Genomic DNA, 20,346 nt, shown 5'->3' on the forward strand with positions numbered 1-20,346 from the left:
ATGGCTACCTGAAAAGAAACTCAAAGTATGTGCTTTACAGATGGCGGGTCAGGGCGCCATCTTCATCTAAGTAGGCCAGTCTGACTGGCATTGGGCCAATTATCATTATGTCTTTGCTTCCAGTTATTCCAGACACCCTCTCTGCCACCATGAGTCCCCAGACTCTCAGTAAGGAGGAAGGTGAGCCGTTAGAACTTACCTGTGAGGCAGCCAAAGCCACAGCTCAGCATACCCACCTGTCTGTCGCCTGGTACCTGCTGCAGGATGGAGGAAGTCCAGCCACCAAGATTATTTCCCTCTCCAAAGATTTTACGTTGCTCCCTGGGCCCTCATACACAGAGAGGTTTGCACGTGGTGCCGTGCGGCTCGACAAGCTTGGGGCCGCTACCTTCAGGCTGTCCATAGGGAGCCTGCAGCCCTCGGATCAAGGCCGGCTGTTCTGTGAGGCAACTGAATGGATTCAGGATCCGGATGAAACCTGGACTTTCATTGCAAAAAAGCAGACAGATCAAACAACCTTGAGAATCCAGCCAGCAGGTAATTATCTTCTCAGAAAATTAATGTGCTGATGGTGGGTATTTATGGGATAACTTTTTGTTTTCTTCTAATCCTCTGTTGAATCTAAAAATATTTTTCCTGAAAGCTTGAGTAAATTTTCCTTTCGCCATCCAGGAAGCATAAATAAAAGAAAGACCGTCCGCTTTTGGCTCTGTCCACAGGAGGGTTTGTATGGGCTAAGGTCTGTTGAATAGTTGGATAGATTCCACAAGCCGTATGTGGAAATAGTGAGTGTTGTTACCATTCTGGCCAGGCTCTGCAAGGACGCTGAGCCTCAGCCATGCTAAATGCTCTGTCCAAGGTCACCCCGCTGCTGAGCGGTGGAGCTGGCCTTTGGAATCAGGTGTGTCACCACAGACACCTGGCCTGAGTCGCTGTAGATTGCGTTGGGTGGCATTTTCTTCTTTTTGTTGCGATTGTCAATAAGAGCGTTTTCTTAATCTATTTTTCTAATAGTTCGTTGTTAGTGTCTAAAAACACAACAGATTATTTTTGGATGTTGATTTTTGTAGCCTGCACCTTTACTGAAATTGTGTACTAGTTTTAACAGTTTTTCAGTGGAGTCTTTTGGAGTTTCTACACATGATTTTACTTCTTTTTTTTTTTTTTCTGATTTGGATGCCTTTTATTTATTTATTTTTCTGGCTAATTGCTCTGGTTAGGGCTTTTGGTACCATGTGGAATAGAGGTGGTAAGAGTGGGCATTCTTGTCTTACTCCTGATCTTAGAGAAAAAGCGTTCAGTTTTTCATTGTTAAGAATGATATTAGCGCCGAAACCGGTTTGGCTCAGTGGATAGAGCGTCGGCCTGCGGACTGAGGGGTCCCAGGTTCGATTCCGGTCAAGGGCATGTGCCTGGGTTGCGGGCACATCCCCAGTGGGAGATGTGCAGGAGGCGGCTGATCGATGTTTCTCTCTCATCGATGTTTCTGGCTCTCTGTCTCTCTCCCTTCCTCTCTGTAAAAAATCAATAAAATATATTTAAAAAAAAAAAAAAAAAAAAAAAAAAAAAAAAAAAAAAAAAAAAAGAATGATATTAGCTGTGAACCTGTCATAGATCACATGTGCTTTTAACGTAGGAAAACTCCACTGGATACTCTCAGCCAAAATATAGAGCAAGAAATCACAATTTCTAGTAATTCAGCATAGCATAAAATCTGTCATATCTTTTATTTTGAAAACACATTGCTCTATACTTTATACATCTATGCACACATCCTGCTTAATAGGATTGCATTCAGAGAACAGGTATGCTGTTCTTTCTGTGTGATGTAAGAAACAGGCAAGGGCATTCTCAATGCTAGGCATTTCTTCGGCCTATCTCCTCCTTAGACTTGAACCCCAACATGGCATTCAGTCTTTGTACTGTCCTTACGGGGCTGTCATCTCTCTCTGCTACTGAAGGGACAGATGCAGTGGCCTCTCTAAATAACTTCCTTGCTTTGTTTCCTAGTGAGAGATTTTCAAGTCAACCTTACGGCCGAGAGCACGTTTACTGAAGGGAAACCCTTAGAACTGGTGTGCCAGGTACTGGGCAGTGGCCGGGACCCACAGCTTCAGGGCGTTTGGTTCTTCAATGGTATGGAAGTGGCCCGTATTGATGCCGGTGGAGTTCTGGGCCTGAAGGAAGGCTACAACGAGAGAGCAAGTCAAGGACAACTCCAGGTTTCAAAGTTGAGCCCCAAGGCTTTCTCTTTCAAGATCTTCGCTGCGGGCCCAGAGGATGAAGGCACCTACAGATGCGCAGTGGCGGAGATGACAAGGGCTCAGATGGGCTCCTGGCAGCTGCTTCAGAGCAAGCAATCCCCAGACAGTCACGTGCACCTGAGGAAGCCAGCAGGTATGTGAAGTCGGACCAGGCATGGTCGAGCTGCTTTCAGATCCTCTCCTTCATTAGTATAGGCTGCCTCAGGGACACAGTGGAGATCTCCTGAAGAGTCAGGTGTCAATCAGATCACTCTGGGGGCAAGTACAGGAAAGCACCCAAACTAGCCGAAGACCTGAGCCCTGTTCTTTCTTCCTTCCTTTTTTTTTAAATATATTTTTATTGATTTCAGAGAGAAATGGAGAGGGAGAGAGAGAGAGAGAGAAACATCAGTGATGACAGAGAATCATTGATCAGCTGCCTCCTGCACGCCCCCTATTGAGGATCGAGCCCGCAACCCGGGTATGTGCCCTGACTGGGAATCGAACTGTGACCTCCTGGTTCATAGGTCGGTGCTCAACCACTGAGCCACGCTGGCTGGGCCTGAGTCCCGTTCTTGAGCGGTTAAATGGGTCATGACCATGGATGCTCCACTTTATTTCTCTAAATCTCAACTTCCTCAAGTGTAAAATAATGACATACAATTGGATTGTCCTTAAATCCTGTCTTGCTATCCTAGGTTCTTTGATTCTATTTGCTGGCAGCCCTAATTTTCCACAGTGGCTTTTTCTTCAAGCAGAGAACACCTGTCTGAATGAAGCCCTCTGTCTTTTGTTGTGTGTGTGATGTGAGTAGGTTAAGAGGAAAAAGCTCCACTTTGCTTCTTCCTGGGGAATGAACACCCACATTACACCCCACACTCCTCCACCATTCAGGTGCCTTTTGTCAATCCTTTATTATCTTCACCAGCCATAGGGACCAGTTCTAAGTCTTTTTTTTTTTCTAAGTCATAATTCTGCACCAAAGCATGGCTCACCAAAGGAATGAAGAGGGAAATGATAGTACACAGGCGCTATTCCCTGCCTTTTGCTGTGATGTGGTGAGATGTCTGTCCAAAGAGTCTGAGTAGCTGTAGGAATGAGACTAGAAAGACCACTCAGCTCTCACTTAGTTTATGAAGGTTGGATGACCTTAAACATGTTTGAATAGTCAGTGCTTTTGTGTGGAGAAAGAATGGATAAATATGCAACTAATACAGTGGTCCCTCAGTGTCCATGGGGATTGGTTCCAGGACCCCTCACAGATACCACAATCCATGGATGCCCCAGTTCCTTATATAAAATGATACAGTATTTGCCTATAACCTGTGCACACCCTCCTGTGTACTTTAAATCACCTCCAGATTACTTATAATACTTAATGCAATGTAAATATTATGTAAGTAGTTGCTATTCTGTATTGTTTAGGGAGTAATGACAAGGAAAAAAGTTTGTACAGATGCCACCATCTTAGGCCTAACTACACAGTACACGTCAGGTGCAATAATAACTTTTTTGTGTGTGTGTAATATTTTCAACCCACAGTTGGTTGAATCAGCAGATGAGGAACCCATGGTTATAGGGGGCTGACTGAATTAGGATTCTCTGGGCTGAGTATTAAATTCAAAATCTAGAAAGATTAATTTGCCTGAAAACAAAAACCAAAAGCAAACTAAAAATTAAGATATCCTTATTGTACTTGCTCATTGGAGAGATCTCCCAAGATAGATAAATTCCCCTTTCATGCTTTCCTTCATCTCCCCGTTTGCTAGGAATGAAGACACAGAAGCTCTGGCCTAGAGTGGCGAGCCAGGAAGTGCGTTGGTGTTAGTTTTCACACCAAACATTTGGTTTAACTTTCTAGGAATCAAGGAAAACAATGTAGGCGGTTTACATATTTACACAGAAGTAAATCTCTGCTTTGTGCATCTCAGTTTCCCCTGGAGCATATCTGGGACCTTTCTTAAACCCAGAATGTGGGAATTTGTGCCAAAGGGACCATAGGTGTATGTCATGGAGTACAGATCCTAAGCTTACCAGTAGGGTGGTCTTCTTAAGCAAACACAGTCCTTTGTGTAAGCTGGAGCCCCAAATGGGCCCAATATGTAGAAACAGAAAAAGTATTTAGCAAATTTATTAAGGATCCTGTTGCACACTCAGTTTTAAAAGTCAAGCCAGCCCTGGCCGGTGTGGCTGGGTTGGATGGAACGTTGTTCCGTTGTTCCGTACACCAAAAGGGGGCAGGTTCGATTCCCGGCCAGGGCACATGCCTAGGTTGTGTGTTCCTACGGGAGGCAACCAGTCGATGTTTCTCACATCTATGTTTCTCTCTCTCTCTCTCTTTTCTCCCCCTTCCCCTCTCTCTAAAAAAATCAATTAGAAAAAAAAAAGAAATGAAAGTCAAACCATTATTTGAAATATGAGCAGAGTTGTATCCTTCTATGAACATTTTAGACGGAAGGGGGAGACGCAGTCCTGAAACCGGGAAAGTCAGCATCAGAGCTACCTGTCGCTACCAGAATCAATTAGTAGAGACAAGGACTGACTCTTTGTGGGCACTTTATTCAGACGGCGGGTGATCTGAGAAGACGGCAGGCTATGTACCCTAAAAGGTCCTCCTTACATCTCATTTCAAGCCGCCCTTTTTATAAGGAGAAGAAAAGTATAGGTAAAGGGCTTAGAATTCAGGAGAAAATAGGTAAGGGGTTTGGAATTCAGGAAAAGAGGGTTAATCAGATAAAAGCTGCAGTCCAGCGATTTTCTGAGATCCCCTTTATCTGCATCCTGAGTAGGGGACATTCTCTCCCTGGAGCACAATGGCTCAGATACAGTCTTGTCTTGTTTCTTACAGTCCTCCCGAGACACAAAGCTCGAGTTGCTTGTGGGTCTACTGAAGTCAGGGCAGGTCCGGTCATACATTCCAGTCCCTGGAACAATAGCTTTCTACATGCATTAATTACCATAATGGTTACATTAGAGTAGTGAGATTATGAGCAATAAAATTCCCTCTAATTTCTAAGCCTCAGTTATGACTCTATTTTTAACTTGACAAAAATGTAAGTATAATCATGCTTCTAATACCCAAAATTTGGAAACAAATTTGCATATATATATATATATATATATATACACACACATATATACACACACAAACACATATATATATGCATATATATGTATATATATACATATAATTTGTAGACATTAATCTTCATTCTGTCTTTGTAACTTATATACATCTGTAATAATAAAAGCGTAATATGCTAATTAGACCGGATGTCCTTCTTGACGACCTTCTGGACAAAGCTGTCGGCGGGCAGCAGGGGCCGAGGCAGAGGCCAAGGGCTGAGCCCCTTGCATGGATTTCGTGCATTGGGCCTCTAGTATATATATAAAACAGCAGAAGAGTGAACTACGTCCACAGCAGGGAAGAACAGTTTGCAAATTCAATTAGATGCCATTCAGATTCCCAGTGCCAGTTCTTTTTCATTTTTCTCCTTTGGCTCTGAACCACCCTATTTTCACGAAGTGTCTATGATAACATACTGATGCTAACAGCTAACCCTTACTGGGCACTTTCCCTTGCCAGCCAGGCTAAGCCCTTTGCATGTGCCATTCATTTAGGTCTCTCAACAATGTGATAAGGTGAGTGCTATTATTACCCTTATATTTATAGGAAAGAAAATCGAGGCTCACAGAGGTCAGTTATATTGCCCAAGATCATTCTGACTGCAGGGACCTGGGGCTTCAGCCTGAGGCTGGGCTGCCTCCGATGCATGCGCTCCTGAGCTGTCTTTGCTTTGCCTACAAAGCACCCAGGACCAGGGCTTGCCCAGGAAGTGGTTGTTGAATGAATGTCTGCATTTCTACACATCTCGAATTTCCCACCCGGGAACCAGATTCACATTTATAGGTTTACACTGTGATTTAAAAGAAGGATCCTCCCTTCAGCCAACACCACATATATATTATATGTAATTTGAAAAAGAGAAATAAATCTGCACATATGTATTTTCCCCCCAAGTAATCGTTTTTAATGAGGGTATTGTGAACAGAAATCCTATTAACAATACTCCTTCCCTGTTCAAAACACATGCTAATTTAGGGAAAGGTAAGTGGAGAGAGGATGGTCATTTTAAACTGTGCAAGTCTGACTTCCAAAAAACTAAAAATTTAAATAAACACAGCTTCATTACTTTCAGAGTCACACATCCCCCTCCCCCCCAATTAATTTAACAAAATATTGCCAGCTGTTTTCCCAACTAGATGTTCTCAAGGAAGGGCTGATTTAACACACTGCTAAGAAGAAGGGAACATTATAAATTGTTTAAGTGTGAATAGGCTCCCCTGATATCCTTTCTGTGTCGTGTTTCCACCATTAAAGCATTTGGCAAGTCTTTTTTTCTGAGGTGGTGCAGGAGCAAGCAGCCTGATCTGATTTGTCACTAACCAGTCACGTCCCAATGAATGAGATCTCACTGTGTTTTAGAAAATTTTTCATTTCCTTGAAATCATTTTTTCTTACCCAGCTGGTGTGGCTCAGTGGTTGAGCGTCGACCTATGAACCAGGAGGACATGATTTGATTCCCCATCAGGGCACATGCCCAGGTTGCAGGCTTGATCCTCAGTGTGGGGTGTGCAGGACAGTCAATGAATGATTCTCGCTCATCACTGATGTTTCTATCTCTCTCTCCCTCTCCTGTCCTCTCTGAAATTAATAAAAATGTGTTTTTTTTAAAAAATAATAATTTTTTCTTCTAAAACCTGTAATCCACAGCAAGAAGTGTGGCCGTGTCTACCCAGAACAAGCAGCAAGCTGTGTGGGAAGGAGAGGCACTCACCCTTCTCTGCAAGGCAGACGGAGCTGAAAGTCTCCTGTCCGTGAGCTGGTGGCACGTGCCGCAGGGCCAGACACAGCCGGAGTTTGTGGCTGGCATGGAGCAGGATGGCACCGTGCAACTGGGTGCCTCCTATGGGACACCCACTAACCACGGCCACGCCAGGCTGGAGAAAATGGACTGGGCCACCTTTCGGCTGGAGATCACCTCCACCACGGTCACGGACAGCGGCTCCTACGAGTGCAGAGTGTTCGAGAGGGTCCGGAGCCAAGCCAGAGGCCTGAACTGGACGCAGAAGATAGCGGTCACTGTAAAATCTCTGGGTAAGTGTCGAAGAAATCCTTTTCTGAAATCACCAATGTCTCTTGCAGTGAGATAGAGTGGCATTTGATTGTGTCTCCTCCTGAATCCCCTCGTTAAGGTGTGTGTACCCAGAACACAGAGCATAGCCTTTGGCTACCATGTCTGTCAGTTAATCTCCAAAGTTCACTCATCTTGATAAAAATCATCTTTTTTTAAGTCCTCACCTGAAGATATTTTTACCGTTGGTTTTTAGAGAGAGTGGAAGGGAGAAGGAGAAAAAGAGAGAGGAAAACATCAATCTTACATCAATTGGTTGCCTCCTTTTCGTGCCTGGGATTGAGCTTGCACCGGGGTACATGCTCTTAATTAAATCTGGGACCCTTCAGTCAGGCTGACGCTCTATCCACTGAGCCAAACCGGCCAGGGCTATAAAGATCATCTTTAAGGTACAACTTGTAAGCTGTCATTCAAGGCTAAAAAGGAAGTCCTAGGAATTGGAGCAGACTTATAGAAGAGGTATGCCAAGTGGAGCTGAGTCCCATGCACTCAGCTTTTGACAGCTGCAGCCCTGGAATGACAGTCTGCCTGGCGTGTGCCGAAGAGTGTACTGCACATGAGTGGGGGTAAGGGAAGGAGGCCAGGCACCGGGCCTGGGGAGCACCCCTCCCACTCAGTGGCAGCTGTCTAAGGAGCCGACTGGACAAACACTTGCCTGTTTGTTGTTGCTGCTGAGGACGCTCTGAGAAGAGGCTCAACTTTGGAAAATTGAGGTCAGCATTCAGGACAGACTGTACTGTGAATCAGCATCTACCCCCCAAATACTTGGTACTCCCCGGGGATGAATGATGGTTCGGTGTGCAGAGGTGGTGCCTGGGAAGCTGGGCAGGGCTGGACTTTGGTTTGATAAACATACGACAAATTGCGTTTCGCATTTCTGCCCACAGCGTCGGGTTTACAAGTTAGTCTGATGAGCCGTCAGCCGCAAGTGAAATTAACCAGCACCGTTGACCTGGCCTGCATAGTGGGGGCCGGCTTCTCCGACCTCCAGGTACCACTCACCGTGACGTGGCAGTTCCAGCCCGCTGGCTCTCACGTCTCTCACCAGCTCATTCGAGTCACTCATAATGGCACCATTGAGTGGGGGGACTTCCCGTCCCAGTTCCAAAGGAGGACAAAGATTTCACAGTCTTCGTTTCGTTCTCAACTCTTAATCCACGAGGCCACCGAGGAAGAGGCGGGAGTGTATCAGTGTAAGGTGGAGGTTTATGACAGAAATTCCCTGCCCATGAATGGCCCGGCGAGGGCTTCTGCCAGCTCTCACCCCCTGAGGATAGTCATCTCTTTACCAGGTAATCACCACTCAAAATTAATCCCTGCTTCTTTTTTTTTTAACCTCACCTGAGAATATTTTTTTCCCTTAATTTTTTAGAGAGAGTGGGAGGGGATGAGGGGGAGAGAGACAGAGACAGAGAGACACACACACACATCGATTGGTTGCCTCCCACACGTGCCCTGACTGGAGCTGGGGATCAAACCTGCAACCGAGGTATGTGCCTTTGACGGGGAATCGAACCTGGGACCCTTTGGTGCACCAGCTGGTGCTCTAACCACTGAAAACATCAGCCAGGGCAATCCCTGCTTTTTTTCAAAAAAAGAAAATACTACTCCCACTTTGGGTAAGTTATAGAATTAAAACAGAAAGGCCTCTCCCTGTGTTTGTACTGCATACATCAGCACCACATATAAGCGATATCTAGGCTAACTGTGTTAGTATGCGCAGAATGGCCATGCTGGTTGTTAAAACACTGAAATAGTTCCACACCGACTAATAATAACTGTTCCTCCATGCCCCTTCTCCATCTTTCCACAAGTCCCCACCAGCCAGCAACCCAAGAGTAGTACCACATGGCACAGCGGGGACCTCTAGGGCTAGCACCAGTGGGGTGTGGATCATGTACATTTCATCAGAATATATTTATCCACTTACTTTAATGCGTTGATGTATATGAGTTAGAGAATTTATGATTATTGGCCAGTATAATTTACCTTGTCAGTTGCTAATAGAGCATAGAGGTTAAAAGCAAGACAACCTGGGCCAAGTCCTGCTGTGTCGAGTATCTTCTTTCATGACTTTCGTTCTCTCAGGGAAGAGTGTTCGAGAGCCTTTGAGGTCAATTAGATCTGACAAGCACTGGGTAGCAGCATGGCTTTGGCCGAGTCACTTAACCTTCCCAAGCCTTGGTACCTCCCCTGTAAACTGCTAATGTGCAATTTAAAGGTGGTGGCATGCATAATGTGCCTAGCACAGTGCCTGACGCACCAAGCGGATGCTCAAACATGGTGGCTATCATTGTTCTGTCTGCTGCTCAGCAATGTTTTTGGTAACAGTAATGGTCTCCTTGTTGATGACTCGTGCCTTAATTTACTTGTCCTTTCTGTGGATTTTGAAATTGTTAGCCCAAGCCTTTCTTCTTGAAACTTCTTTTTTTCTTGACCTCATGATATGAGCTTTTCTTGGTTTCCCTCCTAACGCTCCAACTGCTCCTTCTCATACTGTTTTGCAGAATTCTCCTCCTCCATTGATTCATCCCTTGGGGTTTCATCCTCAGGTTGCTCTCTTCTCATCCTATACACTCTCCTGAAGTGGGCTTATTCCTACCCCCAGATTCAACCTATGTCCTGCCAACTCCCAGACCCATTTCTTCTGATCTCCAGACACGTCTATGCAGCTGCCGCCAAGACATGTCTACACTCAATATGTCAAAACATAAATGCACCATTATTATCCCCCCAAAGCTACTTCTCCTCCATTGTCCTTTATGTCCCCACCACCCACCAGTGACCCACATGGGAAGCCCGAGTCATCCACCACTCCTCCGTGCTCACCTCATATCCACACTCGCATAGCACAACCTGCAAGGTCCTTTATGATTTGGTACATTTTATGTCTCTCCAGCATCATCTCCTTCCACTTTCCATCTTGAATTTGAGCCCCAGCCACCCTGAATTACTTGCAGTTCCTCAAATACTCTATGTTCTCTCTCATTTTTAAAGTCTTTGTTCAAGTTGCTTCTTTTGTATATGATTTCTTAACTTCTTCTCCATCAGTCTAATTCCTATGAACCCTTAGGACTTAGCTTAGAGCTATTTACTCTAGGAAGCTTCCCTCACTCCCACAGTTGGGTGAGGTGGTCCTGGAGTGTGCTTCGATGGCCACTCCTGCATACCTCTGTTCTGCGTGGGTGACACAATCCTATAACCTCTAACCCTCTGTCCTTGCACTAGTCCTTCCCTCTGGACTGTGAACCCACCGAGGGGAGGGATCCACAGAGCCTGGAATAGTCTAGCACATAACATAGTATGTGCTTAATAAATGCTTATTGACGGAAGAGCAACACCAATAAGCAGCTACAAAAGTAGAATCAGTGATGTCAACATGAAGTTAGACTAAGACAGCGGTTCTCAACCTTTGGGGGTCGAACGACCCTTTCACAGGGGTCGCCTAAGACCATCGGAAAACACATATATAATTACATATTGTTTTGTGATTAATCACTATGCTTTAATTATGTTCAATTTGTAACAATGAAAACACATCCTGCATATCAGATATTTACATTACGATTCATAACAGTAGCAAAATTACAGTTATGAAGTAGCAACGAAAATAATTTTATGGTTGGGGGTCACCACAACATGAGGAACTGTATTAAAGGATCGCGGCATTAGGAAGGTTGAGAACCACTGGACTAAGATCTGGAAGCCAGGTTTTATCATTCATCTTTCTGACTAAGCACAAAAGCTGTTGGGGTTAAAGAATAGTTGATTCCATATGTATATGATATTCCCACAGTTGAGTGGCTGCATAGAGACATATAAATCTCTTTTTTTTGTCACTCAATGGGTTTCTTTCTTGAGACATACAATTTTAATAGCCCACATACAACTTCCTTTTGTTTACCCATATGTGAAGGCACATACAACTAGACTGGCAAATTGTGAATCCAAGGGTGTGCTGGCTAGTGAACACACAGACAAAGAACTTCCTCTCCCTTTGAGTTATAAAAGGCTACAGAAGAGAAGATGTCTGTGCTTCAACACTGAGGCACTATCCTGTGGAAGAGATTGGGCTTTTCTGTATGACTCTTCCTTACTGCCCCACCCACCTGTCCCCTCCCCCTGGGCAAGGGTAACACCAGGACCCGTGGATGGAGGTTGTGGAGAGGTAAAACTCACCTTGATATCAGGAAGAATGTTCTAGTGGCAGAGCTCTCTGAAGACGGAATAGGCCTCTTTGTCAGGTAGTGAGTTGTCGGAGGCTGAATGAGCTGTCGGTGGGGCTGCTGGAGAGGGAGTTCGCACATCTGAGGGATGGAGGAGGTATTGCTCTAGTTGGCCTCTACTGTGTATCTTCTCCCTTGAAACTCTGTCTTCTAACAAAGTAAAATATGTCGCTGCTCCCATTCTTTTAATTTAGAGAGCAAGCTAAAAGTGAACTCCAGCAGTCAAGCCCAAGAGCTTGCCATCAACTCCAACGCCGCTGTGGAATGTAGCATCTTATCCAAGACGACTGGGCACCTGCAGTTGGCCGTTATTTGGTCCTTCTCTCCCATTTCCTCTAACGCATCCTGGCTGAGGATCCTGGAAACGGACCAAACCAATGTTGTAAAATATGGGGATGAATTTCATACCCCTCGGCGAAAACAAAAATTCCACACCGAGAAAGTTTCCCAAGACATGTTTCAGCTACACATTCTGAATGTGGAAGACAGCGATCAGGGCAAATACCGCTGCGCGGTGCAGGAGTGGCTCTTGTCTGCAAATGGCACTGGGTACAAGCTTGGAGAAGAGACATCGGGTGTGACAGAACTGAAACTCAGGCCAACAGGTAAACTTGTGAGTGTACTCACACGTCTTTCTGTAGGGTTGCCATCTTCTCTCAGGCAGCGGTTCTTCGGACTGATCACATGAAGGTAAAAATAGGACCTAGAGTCCTAGGAATAATGTCCTACACAATGACGGTAGGGCCCAGAAACCCACCAGAGGGGGGCGGTGGGTCACCTAAGGTGAATCAATCTGAAGGTTCATAGACTTGGAGGGGAATAAGAGTCCTTTGATTGGTTTGCCGAACAGCCTGGCAGCCTGGTCCAGGCAGCTACCCAGGGTATCATATCTTCAGATCTCTACTAGTATAATAACAAGCTGTGTCATTCCGGTGGGGCTCTATTGTAATTTGGCAGAGAAAGAGTAATACGAAGCATATTTCTCCCACTGTGAACAGAAACTGTACAACTCTACAGGGATGTGTGCAGAAATTGCTTTTCAACATTTGGCTGCCTAAACAGAAGGCGAGAAAGAGTAGTTAACCGTTGGAATGGCTTACTGAGGGGATCGCCTTTGCCTCAGGAGATCTTTAAAAATGTAATAGGAGTTCCACCCATTGCATTGGCCTGAGAGAGCCGCGGTCCCGTGTGGGCAGGCTTGAGTAGACCTCTCAGCCTTCCGTGGGTCACCTCCAGTGTTGATGAACATTAAATGAATGTCACGGCTAAGGGTTGGGAAACTGGACGAGATCCAACAGCACGATGCAGATAAGTTCATCTACTTTGGCACTTAAGATTCTATTTTTGATGTAACAGCAACAGCAAGATTCTACTGAGCCTTGCTATGTGTTAGGCGGTTAGGAATACACAGATATAAGGCACAGCTCTCGCCCGAAGGAGCTCACAGTCTACTAGGGCCATAGGGAGCCCCTCTGGCTCCCCTTCTCACTGTTCTTCAGACCCTTCTTCCTCTCCCTGCTAAGCGTGGGTGTTCCTCAGGGCTGGATCCTGGGCCCATTTTTCTCCTTCTTCCCTGCTCTCTTCAGAGCTTCATAAACACTGCCTTGATTCCAGCTGCCGCCTTCAATGAACTGGCTCTAGGTCTCTATTCTTAGCCTGGTCTCCTGAGCTCCGGGGCTTTTAACCAGCGGCCCCGCTGGGCATTGCTACTTGGATGCCTCGGACTCAGTATGTCCTATATTGCATTTAGCCTCTCTGCCGTCCCACCAGCTCCTGCACACTCGGCATTCTCCATCTGCGGGGCTGGCATGCCTTCCTCCCCGTTGTCTAAGCCAAATCTTTTTTTAATATAAATATATTTTTATTGATTTCAGAGAGGAAGGAAGAGGGAGAGAGAGAGAGAAACATCAATGATGAGAGAGAATCAGTGATCGGCCGCCTCCTGGACGCCCCCTACTGGGGATCGTGCCTGCAACCTGGGCATGTGCCCTTGACTGGAATCAAACCCAGGACCTATACACCGAGCCAAACCAGCTAGGGCTAAGCCAAATCTTGACAATGTGTGCACGTCCCTTTCAGGAGGCAGCCGCTGCTGAGCTCAAGCCAGAGCTTCCCACTCAAGTATGTGGGCTCAGTGTTGTCCAGTCGTTTAATATAGCAAGAAAGGCCTACAGTTGTTTTTTTTGTGTGTGACATGGCTCATTTTGAGGACGTTCACAGCAAATTCAAATCCTTTTAAAGTCCGGAGAGTGTCAAACAAAACATATTTGAGTGTGGCTGCTGCAGTGGCCAGCTGAGCACCCTGGTGTCAGGAGCGGGTTAAGGAAAAGGCCCAGGGTAAGATCCTGAGAAGGGACATTTTCTCTGAAATCAGAAGAGGAGAGGAGTTCAGGAAGAAATGAACTTCGGTGACAAAAACCACAGAGGGCACCAGAGCAGGAAATCAGGCCCTTAATGGGGACCTGGCCAGAGGATGGTAGTGGCATTGGAGGGCTGGCTGCAATAATGTAGTACTTTGAAGGGAGGAAGCAGGTAAATACTAGGTTATCACATAAGCTAGTATTTCCCATGCTTTGCCATCAAGAGAAGGAAAGAGTAAAGAATGGTAACTGAAAAAGAATCCAGGATCAGGCAGAGTTGTTCTTTTTTGTTTTCTCTTTATTGTTGAAAGTATTACAGGTGACCCCCTTCCCTCCACTGTCCCCTTCTAGCCTGCACCTGTCCCCCCCCGCCCCAGGCCCTCACCACACAAAGCTGTTCTTTTAAAGAGAGATTAATACATTTGTTTGTAGTAGAGTTTAACATTTAGTACATACTATGCTTTCTTTTCTGTTTGTTTGCTTGTAACTACTCTAGCCTTCATTACAACTCCTTACCTGATGAGAGAGAAAAAAAAATTTTTAAGTAAGTGTCAAAATCTGTTTAAAACTTAGTCTAATCCAATAAGGTAAATGGTCTCCTTGAGTAGTAGTCTAACGCTTGTACAAAAATGGTCAGTCTCTCAGACAGCCTCCGCCTTCCCTGTGTCTCCACCCGAGATCCCCGGGTGTGTGGGAGGAGGGCGATTTGCTAAGAAGGAAGGGCAAGGTGGAATAGCTCACTTGAGGGATTGGGGGTCGGGGGTGTGGAGTGGAAGTTTTGACTGGTCCCCCTGAGAAGCAGAAGAGACAGGTGACAGGGAGAAGTAAAAGCAGCAGGCAGAGCAGCCACCGAAGCTGGGTGGCTTTCAGCAGCAGGTCAGGCAGATAAGAGGTATGGCTAAAGGATGGAAGTGGCTGGTTTGATTCATAGCAGAGAATGTTCTCGCAAACATGGAAGAAGGACAGAGGTCAAAGAAAAGTGTTGAAGAGGAAGGACCTGATGTCTAAAGAGTATCAGCTGGATCTCCTCCGGGAGAGTGAGGTGCTTCAGAGGAGGTGCCTGGTCTACAAGTCCGGGTTCTTCTCTAACTTACCGCCATTTTATTTCCTAGGAACTAAGGTCCGTGTCTCCAAGGTGCACTGGACGGAAAATGCTACGGAGCACGGAGAGGCGGCCATGCACTGCGGCCTGGAGAGCGCGGGCGGCTCGGCCTCCCTGTTCTCTGTGACGTGGTACTGGGCCAGAGAACATTCTGGAAGTAAGAAGCTGGTGCACCTGCAGCACGACGGCTTGCTGGAGTATGGTGAAGAGCGGCTCAGGAGGCGCCTGCACTCTTACCGTTCGTCCCCTGCAGACTTCGTCCTGAAGCTTCGTCGGGTGGAGATGGAGGATGCTGGGGAGTACTGGTGCCGGGTGGTGGAGTGGCAGCTCCATGGCACCCCAAGCAAGTGGGTCAGCCAGGCGTCGGATGAGTCGCAGCATATGGTGCTCACGGTGCTGCCCTCAGGTAACGAGGGGTCACCCCGGCTTGTTTCATGGGCAGGAGGCCCTCTGTCTCCCCTCTTCTCCTTTCCCTCTCAGCTATGGTTGGCTCCTTCTTCAGGCTGAAAACAGTTCCAGACTCCCTAACACAGCGACTTTGTCTTTTCTCTCGGAAGTAACTTATTTGGACAGACAAGGCCTACTTGAGGTTTTAGCATAGACCTTGAGATGTCAGGGGACTCCGTGGTTGCTAGCGTGTGTGCAGCAGACATCCTTACCTCCTGGCTGATCTTGAATGTCAGGATGCTGATGTGCAGTGGGGGTGGGGAGGAAGGAGAGGGACCTGGTGACTTTACCTCTGATCTGGTTGAACCAATATCAGCTTCATCTCTGCTCCCTGAGTCAAAATCAAAACAAAACAAGGAGGAAAAACCTTTCTCAGTGACCAAGAGCCAAGCTTCTTATCTCTCTGTGTGCTCAGCCAACTATCAGGACTTTGATGGGGACAGTCACGTGATGTGCCTCTCCTATTTGCACCTTGGAAGGCCTCAGAGGAGGAAATGCACCTGATAGGCTTGTTTACAGGCTCCAACAGGGAGGCAAGCTCCTTGAAGACCAGTGGCCAAAGGGTGGCCCCTCTCTGTGTGGGAAGGTCGTCCTATCCAGCTGAGCCCACAGATTCAGGACGGAGGTGGAACAAGAGACGCTGGGGGAGAAGAAGGCACCCTTCCAGCCAGTGCCGTGCCAAGCGTATCATAGCCATTTATTAAGCAGTTGTTAATGAAAGCAAAAATGTCTCCAGCCAGACCAGTAAATCTTCCCTGGCGATCAATGAGCTGGCAGAGGCTGTAGCCAGCTCGTTCTCTGAGCCACTTCTGCCCGGTGGGGTTTAAGGAGAAGGTGAGGGGTGAGCGATGAACTAAACAAACTGTGGAAAAGGGTCATCAGAGAGGCAGCGGTGTGGTCTTGGTTCCCTACCCCAAGGAAGGGTACAAAGGATCGATAGAGATAACATTCCTAGGACACCCGCTAGCTTTGGTGACACTCCTCAGGAGGGAGACTGCTGCTGGGAACAAATGGAAGTTTCTCAGGAGTAGGGATAGGTGGCCGCCTCCCAGCTACCCCAGCAGGGCTTCTAGAGTGGAAGTCAGAGCTATCTGATTTGCTCCCTGGGGTTCCATCATCCTCTCCCCTGCCCATTCGTCAGTGAATTTTCCTCCCGAGCCTCCAAGCAGAATTTTTCTTCCTATCAGCTTTTCTTCCATTCCAACAATTATGGAAGTCCCACACCCCTGAGCGCATTCCCTATATGTTTTCCCATAGAAATTCCTAAGTTCTGCCGAATCAGCACTTTTTTCAGTAGAATAGATAGTAACTGTAAAAAGTGTATACTTTAGTACATAACTACAAATTGCATCTCTTTGTGGCCTCTTTATAAAACAAGGGTGAGGTTTTAAACAGATGGTCCCTGGAAAGGAAATGTTAAACATGGAGTGGTCTTAGTATCCTTCACAATTGAAGATGGCAGGAGATGAGGCTAGTGAGATGGAGAGGTATAGATCTCAAACGTGTCTGAAATATGAAGCTAAAGAAAGTGAACTTTATCAGAGAAGTTATGGAGTGCCATTGAACAAGTTCAAGCAGGGGAGTGACATCGTCAGGTGTCTGGGACCAGGTAACAAAACTGGAGCGCGTGGTTCCAGCGAAGGCAGAGATGTTAAGAGGCATTTCCCTGGGGGAACCAACCTTGCATTTTCTTCTCCAACTTACCTCCTTAGCTGTGACTAAGCAAAGGCAGACGCTTCAGTCTTTTAACCTCACCCTCCGACCCCAGACATAGATGTGTTATTCTACAGACTTCTCTATGATTAATGAATGGACAAGCTATAGGGCTTCCCGGGAACTAGGTTATTTGTAGTAGTATGGTATTTGTTACTCTTTCCAAGCTTTTATTTGGACAAAGATAAAAAGTGGGTCCTCACTGGAGATATGTGCGCCTACCACCCTGAAGTTTCTGGAGAGACCGTGCTATTTATCCACGCTACCCCCGTGCCCCCAACAAGGCCTGACACACAGCGCTCACCACGTATTTGATGAAAGAATGAGCAAACCAGTCTTGTGTTGGCTGCTGTCAGGCGTTCACTTTTTGGGGGATGCACTTGTGTCAGCTTACCTAACCCTACTTTTTTTTTTAAAATATATTTTATTGATTTTTTACAGAGAGAAAGGGACAGGGATAGAGAGTTAGAAACATCGATGAGAGAGAAACATCGATCAGCTGCCTCCTGCACACCCCCCACCGGGGATGTGCCCGCAACCAAGGTACATGCCCTTGACCGGAACCGAACCCGGGACCCTTGAGTCCTCAGGCTGGCGCTCTATCCACTGAGCCAAACTGGTCAGGGCTAACCCTACTTTTATTTCTTGGCAGGAGCCGACTCTCCCACACGGCCACACATGGCCGTCAGTTGCCCAAGTTTCCGTTAGGGTGGGGGAAGAGTTGGTAGCCCCCTGACTGTCCCGTACCTTTCCTCCTCCGAATGTTCCTGGTGACGTGTTTGGCTGCGGGTAGAAGCATGTTATAAATTAAACCTCATGATGAAATATTCTCATTACATTTTTGGCTCAGTCTTGCACGCCTTGTACTTTGAGCTTTGGGTACTCACTTGGATTAATTCAAAATGCCAAACCTTAATGGTTTTGAATGTCACTAATTCTAACCCAGATAGGGGTGAGGCAGATGGTGGCAAATGGTGATTGCGGGATCCAGAGCAAACACTGTCCTCCCAGGAGAGGTCCTTTGGAAGCAATGGAGCTGGCGGTTGCTAGCTGGTGGCCGATCGGTGCTGTGAAGAGCCCACATTGCCACCCTTTGATGGCAGACTGCTCTAAGCGGAGCAGCCTCCTCCCCATTAAGATAGTCAAGCCCCCTGGCAGTGCCTTCACACTGAAGGTTAGCCTCTCAGTGGCAGAAAAAGCAAGTACCAGAGCTCTTTTCACCTTCTATGTCAGCAGTTCTCAACCTTCCTAATGCCACAACCCTTTAATATAATTCCTCATGTTGTGGTGACCCCCAACCATAAAATTATTTTCGTTGCTACTTCATAACTGTAATTTCGCTACTATTATGAATCGTCATGTAAATATCTGATATGCAGGATGTGTTTTCATTGTTACAAATTGAACATAATTAAAGCATAGTGATTAATCACAAAAACAATATGTAATTATATATGTGTCTTCCGATGGTCTTAGGCGACCCCTGTGAAAGGGTCGTTTGACCCCCAAAGGGGTCACGACCCACAGGTTGAGAACCCCTGTTCTATGTGCTGGCCCCATCTCCCCACCGTCACACCACCATCCTAGCAACAGTGATACGTGGGTACTGTGGACTCCCACCTCCCAATTCTCTACCTTCCATGACTAGAAAAAGAAGCCAGAGTCTCCTAAGTAATCACGTGGCTCTCAGTGAATGTCACCCTGGGGGCTGAGGGCTCAGGGATTTAAGGAAGAGACGTGGCCTGTGGAAGAACAGGACCAAGCCTGTGGCCCCGGAGAGGAGTCAGCAGGCTCAGCCTGTTTTCTCTCTGATCTCTCCGAGAAAGTTGCCTGTGATTTTCCTAACTTTCTCAGTAGCATCCTAGCTGATATTTATTCCTTGCTGACTCAACAAATGCACTAGGCACTATGTGAAATGCTTTATTATGCATTATCTCATTGCGACTCTAGAAATTATTATCCTCATTTGATTGATGAGGGAACTAATGATTAGAGTGGATAAATAACTTGTCCAATGCCAGTCATGATAAGTGGAAGAGCCAGGATTTGAAGCCAGCTCTCCACAATACTATGGTAGGTGCTCAATCACCACTCTGCACAGGAGTAGTATGAAGTACCAAGGCCCTTAGCCTTTGGTCTCTTCAGCATCTCTGTCTGTGCCTCCTCCTCCTCTTTTTTAAAAAAATTTTTAAAATTTTAGGGAGATAGAGAAAGAGATTTGTTTTTACACTTACTTATGCATTCCTTGGATGATTCTTGTATGTGCCCTGACCAGGGATCAAACCCACAACCTAGGCATATCGGTTCCATGCTCTAAGCAAGAACCACTTGGGCAGGGCTATCTGTCCTTCTTAACCAAATGCCCTCAAATCTATTCAGATAAGATGTATGAGAATTGTTGTAATCAAGCAGGGCCTCAGAGAGGGGTTAGATAGGATGTGGAGAGGGGGTGATGAAGGATTCAAATCTAGCTTTTCAGAAACCAAAACCAGATTTAAGGTGGAGAATTAAACGAGACCAGAGAAAATGCAGACAATGAAGCCCCACAGCGCCTTGTCAGCCCTGTTCAGCGATGACCTTCACTCTGTGTAAGAAGAGGGCAGGCACGCCCCTGGGTCCCTGTGTGTGGAATTCACTCTCGTAATGGATTCATCCATCAGTCTCCATTGATGACCTGTGGACAAAGCGCTGCACAGAAAAGATGCATGAGACATAGGCCCTGTCCTCCCGGAGTTGCCAGTGCAGAGGCTGGACCAGTGTCTAGATTCTTGACTTCCAACAAAGACACGTTCTTCAAGGAGCAAAATGCATCAGTAATACCAAAAAATGGAATCCTTGTCGTATATGGTTATCAAAATGACCTCGGAATTTGTTGTTTTCATCTCAACGAGTTTACATCCCAAGAATCCTATAGCTTAACCTCTAAGAAAAGAAGTTGCTTATGTTATTACAAATTTCCCTTGAAAGCACAGCTCCTGTTAGCACCAGATTTTCAGAACAGCCCTGGTTTTGAATATCCTGTCATCAGTAAACGTAGCTGAAGGCTACATTTGGCAGTTG

The 20,346-nt window shown here is 46.3% G+C and overlaps 1 protein-coding gene across 1 annotated transcript in view; it reads left to right on the forward strand.

Moving 5' to 3' along the window:
* The window catches only part of CD101 (CD101 molecule), a 31,629-nt gene that overhangs the window by 9,349 nt on the left and 1,934 nt on the right, over positions 1-20,346 (forward strand). The window contains exons 3-8 of the mRNA XM_070395760.1: positions 124-537; positions 2,011-2,397; positions 7,018-7,401; positions 8,326-8,730; positions 11,859-12,269; positions 15,137-15,532. Of these exons, the coding sequence (XP_070251861.1) occupies positions 124-537; positions 2,011-2,397; positions 7,018-7,401; positions 8,326-8,730; positions 11,859-12,269; positions 15,137-15,532 (2,397 nt within the window). The remainder of the gene's footprint in view (positions 1-123; positions 538-2,010; positions 2,398-7,017; positions 7,402-8,325; positions 8,731-11,858; positions 12,270-15,136; positions 15,533-20,346) is intronic.

This window comes from Myotis yumanensis, unplaced genomic scaffold (assembly GCF_028538775.1).
Source record: "Myotis yumanensis isolate MYYU_CA2020_CCGP unplaced genomic scaffold, mMyoYum1.0.hap1 SCAF_17, whole genome shotgun sequence".
NCBI classification, from domain to species: domain Eukaryota; kingdom Metazoa; phylum Chordata; class Mammalia; order Chiroptera; family Vespertilionidae; genus Myotis; species Myotis yumanensis.